This window comes from Emydura macquarii, unplaced genomic scaffold (genome assembly GCF_026122565.2).
Source record: "Emydura macquarii macquarii isolate MOO-44397 ecotype Brisbane River unplaced genomic scaffold, CSIRO-AGI_Emac_v2 contig_480, whole genome shotgun sequence".
Classification (NCBI taxonomy): Eukaryota; Metazoa; Chordata; order Testudines; family Chelidae; genus Emydura; species Emydura macquarii.
Genome location: NW_027130617.1, coordinates 11,576,015 through 11,590,686, shown reverse-complemented (window position 1 = coordinate 11,590,686; position 14,672 = coordinate 11,576,015). Strand labels below are relative to the sequence as shown.

Below are 14,672 nucleotides of genomic sequence, written 5' to 3'. Positions count from 1 at the left end.
ACCATACTGGGGGTGGGGGAGGGGGGCGGGAGATAAGAAAATACTAAAATAAGTTGGTAGAGCATTGTGCTTTACATTAAATACAGTAACTTCTTCACACTGAAAATACTCAAGAGCTGTGATTACATCTTCCCAGTAGGTGGTGCTTTAGTTAAGTTGGTCCTCTCTTCATTTTGTAAGTATGTCGGAAATGGTGATTTCCACAGAATCAATTTATAAATCTTATATTGTATTCTCTATAGTTTACCTTTTGAAGGTTTTAAACCATTTATTGATATGGAAAACAGTTCATAATTGTCCATGTGTAATAACTGGTTTGCGTTATTTCTGTAGGGATTGTCAATCCGAAACAGCAGCAGAGTTCCCAAGGGACTGGCATTCAGCAGGTAAGACCATTGTTTTGAACTCTGAAAAACTCTGCCTTCTCTCTCTTTGTATTTAAAATAAGATAAGCAGAGGTTTCACCACTTCAGAAAGTAAGTAAAAGAAGCCAGTACAGAATTATTCTGCTTATCATTTAAAAAATGAATTGTACTGTAGACAGACATATGTGACTGTATAGACTGAATTACTAAAAGAAAAATTAGCAGACATTTTAATAAGGTCAAATAAATAAAACATGAAGGGCAAATAAAAATATATGCCTTTATAATAGCAAAGATTTCACCATTTGGACTTGTAAAATTGATCTGCAAGAAAAAATTCTCTGCAAGATAGCTTCTTATATCTGCCTTTATTATAGTCAACATTTTAGATGCCATATATTAGGACTTTTGCTTTAGAGCTTGTACAAATCTTTGTCAGGCAAATTTGTAGTTAATATTTTAAAGGCATAGCCATTTTCCATTGACAGAATGATTTTAAAAGGTTACTTTAAGTGCTCTTCAGAGTAAGCTTAGATTTGGGGTGGGGGTTAAAACCAATATGATGAACATAAATATTTTGACATATTTGGCCTGGGCAAGCAGCTGGCTCTGAGTGCTATTAAACTAGTAGAAATACAGGTCTAAACCAAATTTGTATTTTTTCTGCCAGGATGACAAGCAGAACTATATGTTATGTGCCTGTGCTGAAAACTGTCTTACAGAAAGACACAAGAGATCATAGTGTCATAGGACTTGTCTATGTGGGAAAGGTTGTTTTTTCTTTTTTTCAGTATAACGTCAGCATTTTTTGGTATAAACTGCTTTGTGTCCATGCAAGATTTTTGTTTAGTTTCGTTTAGTTTCCAATTTATCTGGCATCTTATCATAGTTTAATCTGCTTTGGAAGCAACATATCTCTGTTATAGAATGAGTTATACTGCTGAAAGGTTCGTGTGAATGTATCCTTGTTTTAAATTAACCATACTGCTGCAGGTAATCCTGCCACTTTTCTAGCAGTATCTGTGTGGCATCACAGAATAATGCTGGTGGCTGTCTGCCAACACTTGCAATGCCACCTGCCTGCATGATTGCCAATACATCTTGTGCACCTTGTTCATATAATGACAGTCAGGATCATGGTGCTCAGTAGTGCTTCTTCCATGCTGCCTGACATCTTTGGGCAGTTGGAAAATGGTGGTGGCTCACTAAAACCAGGTAAGTTATGGGATGCCAGGAGAGGAATCATGGAAGTTTTTCTATTTTGTATTTCTGTTTAGCCCAAGTCCCAGGATTCCAGTAGGTTTTGTTAGGTTTTGGTACCACAATATTCTGTGAGAAAAATCCCAGAATGCATTGAGCCTGGCAGCAGAACACTGAAGCACAGATCTCTGCACAGAATACAGAGCAAGTATTTTTTTTTTAAATTCAGAATCATGTGGACGCAGTGACTCACAGAGGAAGTAGATTAAGCCGACATCAACAAAGTGGTGTGGATGCACTTTCACTGTCGTTATGACAGTATAATTATAGTGGAAAAACCTAAACTGGGAAAAGATTTCCTGTGTAGACAGGCCCTTAATTTCATTGCGTGACATATTTGGCTAATACTCAAAATGTAGTAGTACCTCACTATATGAACTGGACAAAAGTCTGCGGTGTGCCTTATGTTTCAGATCTCAGTAATAAACTAGCAGTGGTCCATATGACTCATCTTACACAGAACATGCAGGAAGGTAATAAAGATATGGCCAAAAATATCTACTTATAGTGAGATGGTATGATCCACCATGCCAAGCACCCAGCATAAAGCCAATGGTGCCTAATGAGGACTTGAAGGGAAAAGCACAAGTTAAACTCTTCACTATAAAATAGTGAAACTCAAGAAAATCTAGCAGAGGAAGGTGATATCCTCACTATGCATGTTTGAAGTATGGCGAGGGTTTCGCTACTGAGACATAATTATGCACTCCAGCAAGATTTTCCAGGAATATTAAGTATTTATCCTTATTACTTAAGGATTTCAAGAAGTAAAAATAATTTCTTCTAATAATTTGGCTGGTATCTATTTACAGTTATTTCACAGAATAAAACAAAGAAATGTGTTCCTACAGTGCTTTTGCAAACAGTAGGATGTACCCCTATGACTGAATATAAAATATTCCAAGCAGAGGCAAGAAAAAGATAGGGAGCCACAAAGCTGTGTTTAAATGTAATAACCCAGCTGTAATTGTTTGGTAAGTTTTAGAACAGACTTTCATTCTACTGCATGCAGTGATGTTGGGCACTTACCCCATGCTGATTGCATTGCTTAGTTTCATTCATGGAGCAATTAGTTGCAGGGTTCATTTGATAAACCTTATTGCCCTCAGTAGTCAGTTTTGTGTGAAATTAACAAATACATAAATAAGCAGAACTTTCTGCACATAGGCAAAAAAACACTGAGGGCAGATGAAAGAAAGAAAAATGAAGAGTGTGAGGAAGGTAATTTATTTCAAGAACAAAGGTGCAGATGATATCACTGATGACTGAGGGTCTGAGCCAATGCCCATTGAACCCAATGGAGGAACACCCACTGAGGGGCATAGGGTTGGCCTAGGTGCTATTTGTTTTGCAAATTGTTCTCCTGGAAAGGCCCCTAGCTGATGTTTATCTTAGGGTTTGTTTACATGGGAAAGTTGCACCAGTTTAACTTAAATCTGTTTTTAAACTGATTTAAGTTAAACTGGTGCAAACCCCTGTACACACTTGCTTATTTTGATTTTAGCTTGAACTGATTCCCAGTCAGTTCACAATAAACTACAAAAAGCCACTGTTAAACCAATGTAAACTGTGTGGACACACTTATTTTGGTTTAAATTCATATTTCGTGAAATGTTAAACAGCGACTCTCTCATGTAGACAGCCCTCCGTCATTTTCAACAGTTCATCCTGTTGAGCTGGAGCTAGTGGCTCTCACTTGGGCTGGCCGCAAGAGTGAGTCATCAGAGTAGATCCACATCAACACACAGCATCCTAGAACTTGACACTGCATTACATGGTTTTTGAATGCTGAGTAATTGCTCAGAGAATCTCTTGACATTTTCATGTGTGGATCATAAATAGGATCTGTTAAAAAAATTATCATAGCTTTCAATAAGATAGTTTTCTTGTTTGATATGGACTACTTCTGAATCTTGTTCAGAGCTTTGTGAAAATTGGAGATCAAATAGATTACTTCCCCCTCCACCAACAGCTGAAGATTAGAGGCCAAAGTGACCGATGAAATAATCAGACAAAAGCCTCCATTGATGTACATTTATGACAGTTTGGCCTGAAGTCTTGTAATCATTTCCATATCTTCTACAATCTTGATGTTTTGGTACAGCTGATTTTATTAGTGGTTGCTTACTTGATCAACAATAAACTGAATCCTTTGTAGTCGAACACAGACTGTTCTTCACTGAGTGTGGGAGAATATTCTGTAGCTTGACACATTGCTGAGATTTAGTCACTGTGATACGTGGTCAGTTGACTTTTGGCCGAGCAAGGAGAACAGCCTCTTCTTTCAGAAAGTTTCAGCAGCACATCAGTAGGTTAGGAAATGCATTGAAATAAACCTAATCTAGCTCAGTTCAAATTTCAAAACGAAAAGCTGTTGATTGGAAAGAACAAGTAGATGATTTTGTTCCAGTCTGCTTAGAATGTCGTACGTATTCTCTGGCATAATATTTTGTACAGAAAATCAAGCAGTACAGTGCTAGGGTTATCATTGTGACTCCCCACTTGCTTAGGATGGGTCTGATTTTAAGACCTCATTCATATATTAGTAGACAGACCCAGCATCTTAGACTTAGAAATGCTCAAGTCTATGGATTGTAACGGTGCTTGAAACCATTTTCCAGTAATGTTGCAAACTAATGCCAGTTTTATCCAGTGCTAACGGTGTTGGGAAATAGTTATCAAGCACAGTTACAGCAACAGTATGTGTTTCAGAATACATGTATGCTGTATTTTCAATAAGAGCTTTACTCTCACAGGTTATTGAAAACACAGGTTATTAGTTAAGATTTTCCTGCAAGGCAATTATGATTTTGGTTTCAAAGACCTTCTGCATCAGAGATTTATCAATATTGCAGAATTTGGGAAACATTTTTCTTGGTTGCATTGAGTACAAAAGGATATATGCTCATGTGTGATCTATTTCTCACTTACATCCTCCAGAAAGAGGCAAGGAAAGGGTTTGCCTTAATTTTGTTGTCTGAGTGCTGATTGTGGTTAGTGCTATACAGACACAGAAAAACATAATCCCTGCCCAAAAGAGTTTACAAGCTAAATTGCATGAAAACATAGTAGGAATAGTTCAGACAAAAATGATGCAGCATTGAAAGGCATGAATTTTTATAACATATACTGGTGGGTGTAATGCTGAAAGAATTAAGGAGCCAGTTCTGCAATTGGATCTGCCTGCATTGTGCAGCAGTCCGTTGACTTTGGTGGAGTCTGACACACAGTCAGAGGTCTGTCCATGGAGTTCTGATTGCAGGGTCAGATCCTTTGTTTTTAAGAACTTGATTTGGAGGAGGAGGACATGGAGTATAATGAGAAGGTGAGCTTCTGACAGATAGCATGGAAAGTGATATGAAGATTAGGGGAAGAATGATAAAAATAGGGTTTGTGTGATTTGTTTCCTTGTGGATTCACACTTTTGCCCTTAATGTGGGAATACTGGCAGTATCTAATATAGTTCCTATTACTCAGATTTCTAAAAATGATCCTTTATGTAACTTTAAGTTCAAATTTAGCTTCTCACTTGGAGTCTTTACTTGTTTTGAACATTGCTTTTCCTCCAAAGCTTCTGCAATTAGTGCTGAAGATCAGGAATTACAATTTACCTAATTAGTGAGTGACCTGGCAGTAATAGTGTTGGATACATAAAAATGGTTGGTGTCTCTTATCAGGGCCAGAAAGTACATCCTGTCTCACTGGAATAACAGAAGAGGGCCTTCTGAAAGACAGTGGTTGAAAAGACTTGATGCGTGTGCTCTTCTGGAAAAGAGAACCTACAGAATTAAAGGGTCAACTACAATGCTTGACAAGGTGTGAACTGCATAAATCTGTTTTAATTGTTTAATAATGAATGTAATTGTAATTTGAGCAAAATAATACATAACATGGGGGTCGTTAAAGGCCGCCAGTTATAAGTTGTCAACAAAAAGCAGTATCTCTTTAAAACTAGAACTGCTACTCCTGTTCAGTGAGTCTTCCTCTCACAATCCCACACACCCTTTCCTCTTAATTTAGTATTCATTGGGGGAGGGGGAAATACAGCTTCTGGAATTACTATAAATATACATATGTAGCATGTAAATTATATAATTTTGAGTGATAGCAAAATCTAGAGACCATATGACAAAATAGTGTCACAAAACTTTTTAGATTTGTAATATTTTGTAGGGACTGCATGCTTTGTAAATTGTAACTAATTACTGGTGTTTTGTTTTTGTTTCCTTTGACCCCTTGTAAGACTTTCAGGCCTGAAGTAATTATTGACCTGGAAACTGACTAGTTCCAGTGCTTTGCTGTCTGGTTGATGGGCCAGTTTAGTCTGTGGTGTAACTCCAGTGAAATCAGCATAATTACTGTAGGGATGAATTTTTCATGTCTTTTAGGAAAGATTGCCAGTTGAATTAACGCACTTTGAAAAGCATTTATGGCTTTGAGATGGGTTAAAAGCTGCTGGGATGGAGTTAGAACTATCAAACCCATTACATTTAAACATTATTTAATTTGATTAGTCACTCAGTCTTATTCAAACTACAGATCTGATCTGGAGTAAGGATCTTCTATTTTAATAAAATTGGTTTTAGCAAAATTATCAATATATATAGTAAAAAATGGTGGAATGTGTTAATTGCTTAAATATTACAGAATTACAGTTATAATTAGGATTAATGTATATACGTTAATTTTAATGTACAAGCATAGTTTGCCAGATGTTTCAGAATTTAGTCATTAACAAGTCCAGATGGTAGGATATAAATACAAAAAAACTTAATAGCATGACACTTGAATTTTTCTTATAGAAAAATATTCTTGTGCTTAGGGACTGGAGAAAACAAATGGTCTGATCTGTAGCAACCTTTTGAATCTGTGTGTTTCAGGGAACTACAAACTAACAAAGGGTACTTTTGTGTATGTATGTAAAATATATAATATAATAATAAAAATTGCACGTAGTTTAGTTTCACTTTTACATGAAAACTTCCATCTGTGTATAAACAAAAACTCATTGTAGTCTTTGCTTCATAGGACTGTTCTAAGAAACTGTCACAAGGTCATGCTTTCCTCAATATTTAGTTTATTAAAAGTATCTTGGCATATATTTTGATCAGTCTTTGCTTTGAATTAATTTGAGTTTATTTTCTGTCCTGACTACCATTATTTTTTAAAGGATGCATATAGCTCTTTATCAAACAATATGAAGGATAATAGTTGTATTGCTTTATTTTACGTTGAGTTCTATGGGCTTTTGTATTCTGTGGAGGCCTTGCTTACATTATGAAAGAAAGCTAGATGGAGTTTTCCTGCATTTGCAGTTAAACCAGGCAAAGCATGAGTTCAGTTCAGCTGCAGTTGTTGCTAATTACTTGTCAGCAATAGTTCAAGTTCGTAGTGTAGACAAGGCCTAAGAATGAAAGGCCCTGTAAAATACAGAGACATACCTCTAGTATTTCATTGGTGACTGAGGCAGGTCTATATAACTACCAAGAAGAAATCTCTGTAAGAGATTAAATAGCATACTGATGCTGCTGTAATATGGACTTGTTGGTATTTTCTATATTTTCTGCAACAGGTTCCTCTCTCTCTCTCTGCCTAAGAAAGATTGGGAAAGTAAACAGGAAGTGGGGCATAGTTGTGCAGGATGTGACAGCAACTTTACACTTCTTCCTGACGCTTCAATCTTTATAGCACAGTCCCCTGTAGGTGCCCTATAGGTGTATTCATGAAACACTGAAGTATTGTAGGTTGTGCATTTTTAAATTAGGAATTATTTTCTGGGCCATGCTACAATCTTTTATAATGGATAACTTAAAAAACTGAATGATGAATAATATGGAAGTGAGATTCATTACACAAGAAGAATAAGCTTAAGCAACAATGCACAAGAGTTAGGAGTATATATTCTTCCAGGACAGACACACTTTAAGTTATAACACGGTACTTTTGACCCACTCATAGTAGCAAATTGACTGATTGGAAACACCTCTTGGAGTATGGTTTGGATTTTTTTAGGAATATTTTAAAAATATAAATGAGAGCCTTTTAACTGATTTGCTATCTAGGAGCCTGACATGGTATGGTGTAATGACTATATCATGCGCCCCTTTTGATTATTCTGTATGCCCAAGTTATATTCTACATTTTAGTTTCCAGTCTGTTTTTTGTTTTACCTCCCGAGTAGATCTGGATTGTTCTTAGCCTGTAATAAATGGTAAAAAAGCAGTCCATCTCTGTGCCCAATGAAGAAATGGATTAAGTTAATTGAGACATAATTACAGTTGCTAAACACCATTTGTATCTAATTTATTGGTTTAATTACTTGGCAAAACCCTTTACCTTGTACAAGCAGTGTTTCTCTTGTATTTGAACTGAGAGTCCAATGAGACAGAGATAAATAAGCATCTTTTTAATGTGCAATCTATTCAAAGGCAACTTTTTATGTTTTGTTTTAAGACCATGTTAATTTTACTCAGAGCTTTCTGTCACTGACCCACCCCAGTTTCAAAGGCTTGTTAATGTGCTGCAGGCAGTAGTAACATACGTACTCATTTTAAGCTAGGGACAATGGGTACCCAGGATAGCCATGAATTAGGCTTTAGCAACTGAAAGCAAGCAGTAAGAGAGTTGCATATAAACTGGATAAAGCACAGACAGAGAACTGTGTCTGTATTCCAATTCTAGGAAGTCCTCTCGTTGGCCCCAGTTCAGGAAAACACACACACAGCATGCTTGAATAGGGATGCTTTATGGAATCAAGGCCATAGGGTCCTGTTGGCAAGAGCTAGTTATTCTTAAATGGGTTGAAAATAAGGGATAGGAAGCAGGCAGCACAAGCAGGTACTGTATTTAAAGCTATCTTAATTTAAAATCTATATAAAAGCGGCCCTTCCATTTAAAATACTTTCAGGTAATCTACTAGATGGTTAGCTCCTCTGTCTAGAAGGAAGAGAAGCTCTCTCACTACAAATGGGACAGATAGATAAGTGAATAGCAATTTTACTTCATTGTTTTTTCAGATAAACTACAGCAGTATACCAGGCAGAATGTCTGATTGATAAGAGCTTTTCAACCTAGCTCTCTGCTTCTCCAGTCTCAAAGTTGGGAAGAGGCAGAGGGGCACAGTGCCTGGAGCTGTCTGGCCCACAAAGGTTGTTTTTTGTGCACCATTCCTGGAAAGACTGCAATACCAGGTTGATGTGTGGTGTGGCTGGAGCAAGCTCTGATTCCATTGCCCTGTTTCAAAAATCCATTTCATGCCAAGCTCTCAGATAGAGAGCATATCAGGTATTAAACTGATAAGAAGCTGTGGGAGAGGCAGAATCAGAAGGCTCAAAAGCCCTCCTGGAAGGCTTTGTCAATTTCACCTGTTACCTGCAGGCAGAAAATGGAATTGATAAAGCCTTCCCAGGAGCAGCTGGGAAAGTTTTGATGTTCCTGATGGAAATTTTCCTACAGAAAATTTTTATTTATTTATTTATTTATTAAAAAGAGAAAAATCCATCAGAAAATCATTCCAACAGAAAGTTCTGACCCACTCTGAGTTTTTCATGTTGTCTCCTTTACTATGTGTTGCACTCCTAAATATCTGATTAAACACTTTGCTAATTGGCATCTAAGCCTTTGTATTACTTACACTTGCAGGAAAGATACAATTGTCTTTTTATTCTAGGTTGGAATTGAATGCAACAGTTCATTAGCCCTCTTTCTGCAGCAGACCCAGTGCAGGTGGACCTCTGCATCTGCACAAAGCCTTACCGGCTTCTGTTGGGCTAGGTACACATGAAGTCATTTGCAGGATCAAGGCCTTAATTTGGATACTTGCAGTATCATTTTTCTTGTTCTTGAACTCAAGTATTCATTTTAAGAAGCAAGAGAGGTGGTGATATCCACAGAAATTTTGTTTTCAGGAAGTATCAGGATTCATTTTTTAAATGGATCTTTGAAGCTAGCAATCACTGTTTCTTTCAACTTGTTTAAGAATGGATCTCTGCAAGCATATACCAAGGAAGGGCAAATAGGTGATTGTTTTGATGTTTCAATCTTGTGGAGTTCTAACTTTTTGATCCTCTGATATTGTATCTGACTTTAGGGGTAGATAATAGCTATCTGAGCCCTCCTTCAATCACTTTTCATTAAGGAGGTCCTGGTAACTTAGTCCACTGTATTCCCATTCCATAAAAAGTGGCTTCAGCAAAGTGAAAGGTTTTTCCATGCATTACATCTTTCCTTAAAACTTTAAAGGGACCAGAAAACAGCTCTGTTTAGTCCTGTGGCCACTTGCCTTTTAAACTCTTTGGAGTTGAGGCACCTCAGAGATTACTAGACAAAGGCATACTTTCTATTCAGTTTGCCCAGCTGTAGCATCCAGTAGTTTTGGATTAGTAGCATCCATACTCTGGATATTATTGGTATTTGGCAGTATCTTATTAGCTTGTCTCAGACCGTAGAATTTGTACTCTTGTAATGGAAACTATTACCTCTGTGTGTGTCAATGTTGAAAAAATATTGAAAGGGACTAAATTATATCTTGTGTTTCTTGAAATCATGCAGATTTCACATAGCCATTTAGCAAGAAACTGTAGCATTGTCCCCCCAGTATTAGTTAGGGATAGGTTCTTTTATATGGTTTCCTTTTTATACAGGTTTGCTATGGTGCAGAAAACTGACTTTCAAATATAGATTACTTTGTTTCTGAGTATACTGTTGTTGCGGCTACAAAACGGAGAACATGAAGAAAGTACTTGTAAAGCATACACTTTTAATAGGTCACATCTGCAATGGGGTAAGAATTCTGATGAAGGCTGACTTGTTTGCTCAGCTACTTCAACTGTACTCCCAATGCTTTCTCATCCAGAATGAAGATAAATGCAAAGATGGCATGTCCAAGGAATTTTAAAAGGTGTAGACCTCCTGATTGAAGATTGTTGTGTATCTTATTCTGCTTAACTGGTAAAGTATGAACACTTTAAGTATAGTATCTAAATAAATGCTGATTTGCACTTGTTGAATTAAAATAAACTAGCATTTACACATAAAATACAATAGAGCCTTGGTAATACACACTAATTGGGCAACCTATCCTGACTATTGAATTTTGAGAATTAGAAATAACATAAAAATGCAAACAATGTGTCAGGATCCATATTTCTCTTCACTTAGTTGTGCTTTATTATGATATCATACCTTGCTAGTTTTCTGTTCTGTAGCATATTTTATAAAACCATATGTTGGTAGGTATACACTTCTCTGTAGAACTCTGCTCCAAAATTTTTGCTGAAAAGAGAAGAAGGGTTGCAGGAAGGGTGTCAGCTATCAAAGTACAAGTTATCAAGGTTATACTGTATTTCTAGTGCATTTGGGGCATTCTGTTTTCCTCAGTTGAACAAAATTCCATCTAATATCAGGAAGTCTATGTCAGGCAGTACTGCTGATATCTCAATAAGATTGAAATGTTCTCCTTATTCTGTACTAATTTTCTAGAGTAATCTGGCTAGGGTTATGGCCAAGAGCAGTCTTAACTCTTTATGTTGTGATTCAAGTGCCTTTCCATAAAGGAGCAGTATAATTTTTACTACTGTGTAGCTTTATATACTAAACAATAAGTGAACAGCTATTATTAGTGTTTCCATTAAGAATTTCCCTACCTATTTTCCACATTTTTATAGCTGTTCCTGTCACAGAGCAGTAGAAAATGGACTGACCAAATGAGTCTGTCTCATCTCTGATGCTCACGATGTTGTTTGAACTCCTCTTGTTTAAATGTTCATATTGTAAGACATTTTTAGTTTATTTGAAATGGACCAAAACTTGGTCTCTTCAATGAGTTCATCTCTTTTTATTAAAAAATAAATGTGCTTGGACTTCACAGGTTGGATAGTCAGCATTGAAGCCTTTCCTAATCATTATACTTAGTGTTTACAGAATAGTACATATATTAATCTCAATACTTCCAATACCTTTGTGAGTTACATATGTCTTAGCCCCATTTTACAGATGGAAAAACTGTGGCACTGAGATCACAAGACCATGACTGAACAAAGCACTGAATCGATGCTTAACTTTGAATTCAGTGGGACTACTATTGTTCTTAGTCTCCCTTATAAAGTTTTATTGGAGGATTCAATGGAACTACTCGGCACATGCCTAATTTAGGTGCTGGTCTGGATCAGGGCCTTAAGCCTGCATTAAAATAAATGATAGCTTTCCCATTGACTTTCAGGCCCTAAGTGACTTGCACAAAATTGTATAGTGAATTGGTGGAAGTAGTAGTATTACAATTTGGGAATTGCCGGTCCAAAGCTCAGTTCTCTATATCAGTGTTGTTATGCTTGTTTAAGAAGGAGTAAACTGGCTAATAATCAGAACTTAACATAATTGCATTGCATAGTTCAATTATATTAAGTAAATAGATTTGAGCACTTGTTCTAAAAATCTTTTTCTCTTTCTCTTTTCTAGTTGTTGCTGTCCTACAGGTGAAAGTCATGATTACGCTAACTGAACTCAGATATTTAGCAGATGCCCAGTCATGCTACCACATATTAAAACCATGGTGGGATGTCTTCTGGTATTACATCACCATGATAATGCTGCTAGTTGCTGTACTAGCCGGGGCTCTCCAGCTCACTCAAACCAGAGTGCTGTGTTGTCTTCCTTGTAAGCTAGAATTTGACAGTCATTGTGCCGTGCCTTGGGATTTGGTTAAAACCAGCCTTAATGTGTCCTCTAGCTCTGCAGCACAAATAATTCTCCCTTCTAGAATCCAGAACGATCTTCATCGGCAGCAGTATTCCTACATTGACGCAGTGTGTTATGAGAGACAGCTTCATTGGTTTGCCAAATTTTTCCCATATCTAGTGCTTCTGCATACTTTCATTTTTGCAGCTTGCAGTAACTTTTGGCTCTACTATCCTAGCACAAGTTCAAGGCTTGAGCACTTTGTAGCCATTCTTCACAAGTGTTTTGATTCTCCATGGACAACACGTGCCCTCTCAGAAACAGTTGCTGAGCAGTCTGTGAAGAATCTGCCACTATCCAAATCCAAAATATTGCTTTCATCACCTGGGAATTCAACAGATGCAGAGGCAAACAGGCAGTCTCTGCCCTATACACAGCCTGGTTTAGAAACAACTGGAAGAGAGAACTCCTCAAGTGTTCTAGACAAAAAAGAAGGGGAACAAGCTAAAGCTATATTTGAAAAAGTGAAAAGATTCAGAGTACATGTCGAAGAGAAGGATATCATATATAGAGTGTACATGAAACAGATTATAGTCAAAGTCATTGTATTTGTAATAATAATGATTTATGTCTCCTATTATTTAACCTTTATTACGCTTGAAATTGATTGTGTAATTGATGTTCAAGCCTTTACAGGTTACAGAAGGTACCAATGTGTTTATACACTAGCTGAAATTTTTAAAGTATTAGCTTCCTTTTATGTTGTTTTAGTGACCTTCTACGGCCTAACCTGCACATACAGTTTATGGTGGATGTTGAGGAGTTCACTTAAGCAATATTCTTTTGAGAAGTTAAGAGAGAAAAGCAATTACAGTGATATCCCGGACGTAAAGAATGACTTTGCATTTATTCTTCACTTAGCAGATCAGTATGATCCTCTTTATTCACAACGATTCTCAATATTCCTATCTGATTTGAGTGAAAACAGACTGAAACAGATAAATCTTAACAATCAGTGGTCAGTGGAAAAACTGAAAAGTAAACTAATAAGAAATTCTGAGGACAAGATTGAACTTCACCTTTTCATGCTAAATGGTCTTCCAGACAATGTCTTTGAACTGACTGAAATAGAGGTTCTAAGCTTGGAACTCATTCCTGAAGCCAAGCTTCCTTCAACAGTGACTCAGCTAGTCAATCTCAAAGAAATTAACATTTATCATTCATTGTTAACTGTGGATTATCCAGCATTAAACTTTCTAGAAGAAAATCTGAAAACCTTGCGTCTAAAATCCAGTGAAATCGGAAGGATTCCACTTTGGGTCTTTCATCTAAAAAACCTCAAGGAATTGTGTTTAACAGGATGCTTTGTGCTAGATTACCACAACTCTATATATAGTGAAGGCTTTCAGGATCTAAAGAATCTGAGAACAATTTATTTAAAAAACAACCTTTCCCGTATACCTCAGGTGGTTACAGACTTGTTGCCTTCATTGCAAAACCTATCTATCAATAATGAAGGAAATAAACTGATAGTACTGAACAACTTGAAAAAGTTGGTAAACCTGAGGACCTTGGAATTGATCTCCTGTGATTTAGAGCGCATTCCACATTCTATTTTCACCCTTAACAATTTGCATGAAATAGACTTAAAAGAAAATAATCTCAGAACAGTGGAAGAAATAATGAGCTTTCAACATCTCAAGAATCTATCTTGCTTAAAATTGTGGCACAACACCATTTCATATGTCCCAGTGCAGATTGGTGCATTATCTAACCTAGAACAACTGTACTTAAATTACAATAACATTAAAAATGTTCCACTGCAGCTGTTTCTTTGTAGAAAGCTACACTATTTAGATCTTAGTTATAACAAACTAACTTCTGTTCCGGAAGAAATCAGTTATTTGACAGATCTGCAGTACCTTGCTCTGACAAAAAACCACGTAAGTAGAACTTTTAAATTACTTTAAGCATTAGAAGTTGAGATATAGTCTACCCTGTTTCTTCTGAAAGACCCTGTGGCCTGCTAGAGCTCACCAGCTTTGACATTGTAAACAACAGGGATGTGATACCCAGTTCATTGAGAGGGGAAGTGATTTTTGCTTTTTAAAACTGGTCAAAGCTGGGTCTAAATGATCAGGTAGTTGACACTGATGTTCAAAGTAAATTGGCCTGGTCTATAGTGACTGCTCAGTTGTGTTCAGCATTGTTATATCTAACTTGATTGTTCACAGCTGTGTTCAAATATTATTAAAATGTTTGTAGAGCAGATCAGGCCTCTAAGTACCCACTGTACTGCATGGATGCACCTCTGCCTGCCTTACTAAAAAGATTGTGTAGTGCTTAGGAGGTGCCAAAGGCTTTCCATAGACA

The 14,672-nt window shown here is 36.8% G+C and overlaps 1 protein-coding gene and 1 pseudogene across 4 annotated transcripts in view; one reads left to right on the top strand and one right to left on the bottom strand.

Annotated features, from left to right (window-relative positions):
* LRRC8B (leucine rich repeat containing 8 VRAC subunit B) overlaps positions 1-14,672 on the top strand; it is a 57,837-nt gene that overhangs the window by 39,395 nt on the left and 3,770 nt on the right. For 2 of the 4 annotated variants that reach the window (XM_067538508.1, XM_067538509.1), the window contains 4 exons: positions 334-386; positions 5,303-5,441; positions 10,480-10,574; positions 12,081-14,242. In XM_067538508.1, coding sequence (XP_067394609.1) covers positions 12,107-14,242 — 2,136 coding nt within the window. In that variant the 5' untranslated portion in view covers positions 334-386; positions 5,303-5,441; positions 10,480-10,574; positions 12,081-12,106. Of the gene's footprint in view, positions 1-131; positions 387-5,302; positions 5,442-10,479; positions 10,575-12,080; positions 14,243-14,672 lie in introns of those variants that run through there. The other 2 variants (XM_067538511.1, XM_067538512.1) reach the window with 2 other exon arrangements.
* LOC137146930 (U2 spliceosomal RNA) lies at positions 8,779-8,943 on the bottom strand (annotated as a pseudogene).